The sequence below is a fragment of the Nanorana parkeri genome, unplaced genomic scaffold, assembly GCF_000935625.1.
Source record: "Nanorana parkeri isolate BGI_ZX_2015 unplaced genomic scaffold, ASM93562v1 scaffold233, whole genome shotgun sequence".
NCBI classification, from domain to species: Eukaryota; Metazoa; Chordata; class Amphibia; order Anura; family Dicroglossidae; genus Nanorana; species Nanorana parkeri.
The window spans coordinates 661,637-665,125 of record NW_017306501.1 but is presented as its reverse complement, the minus strand read 5'-3'; the positions used below and the strand labels follow the sequence as shown (position 1 = coordinate 665,125).

The following is a 3,489-nucleotide window of genomic DNA, read 5'->3' as shown; positions in this document are numbered from 1 at the left end:
TATATATATATATATATACACACACACACACACACACAGGCATATGTCTCTGCTGTTGGGTGAAAAGGCTAAGTGTACACAGAACACTAAAAAGGTTCAAGAGCTGTTAATATCGGGGCACCCTGCTAGGTTGGAACTGACCCGAGTGTAGATAGTGGCTTGAGTGAGCAGATGTTTTGTTTGTTTACACAAAGCACGTGCTGTACAAAGCCCTCCTGCATTGTAACAGTGTTTGTTTGCTGCCTTGCTGAATAACGGTGCAGGAAAAACCTACTTGGGCTGTTCATGGGTTCAATGCCAATTCCGGCATTAATATTATTTTTTTTGTGGTGGTGGGGAGGTGCCAAGTGCTTTCCAAGTCAGTTCCCTTATTAAAGGGCCACTTTGCTCAAATGCCTGTTGCTTTGCAAAAAAAATATTAATAGCATTGAGAACTTAACTGGTAACCCTGATAGAGATTTTTGACACATATACAGGGGTATTCAGTATTGCGTTTGCGTCAGAATTCTGGTGCTAATGAAGCCTAAGAAATGTCTGCAGCAATTCTAAAATACGCTGCGCTATTTTCTGGACCTCTACCGACTTCTGCGCCAAATTCAAGTAGTTCTTATCTGCACCATATTTCATTCTGCTGCTGTTCTTGCGACATATTTAATAAATAAACTCCGACAGTCTGGTAATAAGAAAAGTGATGCAAAGTGAGAGAAGTACTTTTTTGGTTTAACTAGTCTGGCGTACGTTCATATTGTATATGTCTGTCGCAGTATGAGATGCATACATACCTCAGGTGCGACATTCCTTGAAACTAAGGTTTTATCTGAAATCTGTCTCAGACAAATATGTGACACTTTGGAAATTTTTGTTGGTATAACCCCACACCACCACCAGATTCAAAAGAAGGTATTTTACAGTCTAAGGAACCATTAGGACCTATGCAAGATATAGGTGAATATTTAGTCTCTGAGCCCCATGTGGTAGTTACTTTATGAAGTCCAGCTGATATCTGGGGGAACCAGGCTGTCCTGGGGCAAGATTTGAACATTTCTGCCTCGATGGTCCTTCTCAAAGCAAGAAAGATGTCTATAGCCACATATATCCCCACAACCTCTAACTTCATATGTTTGTTTTTTATCTTGGGCCCAGATGAGTGTAGCAGCTCTCCAACAATTAATCATTTTCAGTTCTTATTATGTATAATCCTATGTGTGGAAAAAATGGTGTATACAAATTCAAATAGACATGAAGACATAAAAAGGAGGCGTGCAGGGATGAAAGCCATCTGTCTATTGAGCAGATGCACCTGTGAAGAATCAGACTTTGGTTCTGATTAAAGACGAATAAATAAGTAGCTGTTTAGATTTGGATGAAACTATTTCCGTCTCCAATTTGGATGTGTTCTGCACTTATATAACATTACTACCAGGATTTGAGTACACATATTCTGACAAATAACTGATATGTTGGCCAAATTTTAAGTCAACTTCCTTTTTACCATTCAGTAAAAATACATTGTTAATTTACCTGGAAGATGGAAAAATTATCCTCCAATCCTCTGCGTTATTATGTGCCAGCATTATTTAAATAAAAGGGGAAAAAAAGGAAATGTTCTGCAGTATGTGAATACAACGCAGATTATTTACTCTTAATCATAGCAGCAGCATATCTGGTGCCAACTCACATGTATCTAGGTTGTGGCGGTAAAGACAGACTTTGGAAGTATATTACAATGTGTACTGCTTGCACTAATTTCTGATTTGTCATTGCCAGCTGTAGATCAGTCTCCAGCAATGTAAAGTATATACTGGGTTTTAAAAGTACAGCCTTAACTTTTAGAAAAAGAGTAAGTTTTGACAGACTTCTGCTCAGTCTTCAAAAAAATATATCACAGGCTATGTAGAGTTTACACTACTGTACGTGTATATTAAGGTGGAAACACAACTGTATAGGTTGAACATAGCTATACCCCATCAAGAGAGCAAGCCTGGTGGCTACTTTACAACACACACAGGGACCATGGGAAATTAAAGTAGCCACCCACCAGAAGGAAGGACAGGGTCACCACCAATTCAGAGATGATTTGAGGATCTACAGCCGTGTGATAACAATACTGTACCTTATTTGTGTAATAGTTAAGTAACCTGAATGCATTTTTAAGATTCAACTCCCAGGTTTAGTGTCACTTTAATGTGCCTGACATTAATGTACTATATGAGAACAGCCAGTGTGAAACCAGTCTTCATTATTTTGATGATGCCAAACCACTATAAGATGACATGTGACTGGTTGTTCTGAATTACTGCAGATCATGGCACTTTTGTCGTGTTCCAAGTCATATCTGCATTTTAATAATGTATGCTTTGCTCAAAATATTAAAAACAATACCATAAAATGTATTATGGCAATATCAGTACAGCTTCAGCCCTATGAAAAAATAATTATAACAGTTGTAATAGGCATAAAACAGCTCAGAGCATGTCAACAGCCCTGAAATACCTAATACATTTAAGGCAATTACATGAAGAATTCCTTGGGGGCCCAGAAAATTTATTTTAATGATAATTCCATTCCCAGTCATGAAAGAAAAGGAAAAGCATATAATAGTAATTAGGGGGCGATTACTTGTCTTAGACAATACATAACTGAGCTGGTAGGAGTGCAGGGAAATACAATCCACATGAAATACACCCACGAGAAACAGACAGATCATAGTGCGAGTCCAGATTATATAAAGAAATTCATTAACCTGAGAAATTGTTTGTACACATCTTATGATTTTCCAAAACTAGAACCAATTTCATGACCATGTGTGTAGGTAGACATCTGTTTCTTACCTCACAATTGCTGAGATCTAGAGACACGTCCTTTAGGTTAGGGTTACATGCCAAGCCAAGCAGTAGAGCTCTGGAAAACATATTTCAGCTATGATTAAACAAACAATAACTCTACTTCGACATTGCCCTAGTAGTTTAGTACTGCATACTGTGTCTTCCAGGCTAATTTGTAGGGAGGTGCATACCCATTAAAAAGCAGTAAAAACCAGAAGTGGATATCTTCATGTGTTTTATTATTATTGCTTTTTTTTTTTTCTTTCTCAGTAGAAAAGTAATATTCAGCCATAGTTTACAAAAGGTAATAAAACACAAAATTCTTTTCACTGGCACATATTGACCCATTTGAGCTACAGTCAGTTAGCCTTTGAATTACATTATGCACAAACAGTAGACACAACTACAGTGCTATAATTGAAAAATCGAACTGTCTATTGAGAACTAAATGTTTCTTTAGTACAAAAACTTCAAACAAAAAAAACAACAAATGATCAAATATATAATTGTCTTTAAACAAATCTGAATGTCTTTTCCCCTCGTAATGCATTACACACACATATATATATATGTATGTATATGTATGTATATATATATATATATATACATACATACATATATACATACATATACATACACACATACATACCCGTATATAAACCCA

At 36.6% G+C, this 3,489-nt stretch overlaps 1 protein-coding gene across 4 annotated transcripts in view; it reads right to left on the bottom strand.

Annotated features, from left to right (window-relative positions):
* Positions 1 to 3,489, bottom strand: part of CARMIL1 (capping protein regulator and myosin 1 linker 1) — a 263,519-nt gene that overhangs the window by 112,334 nt on the left and 147,696 nt on the right. For all 4 annotated transcript variants that reach the window (XM_018556313.1, XM_018556315.1, XM_018556314.1 and 1 more), the window contains exon 17: positions 2,832 to 2,901. In XM_018556313.1, coding sequence (XP_018411815.1) covers positions 2,832 to 2,901 — 70 coding nt within the window. The remainder of the gene's footprint in view (positions 1 to 2,831; positions 2,902 to 3,489) is intronic.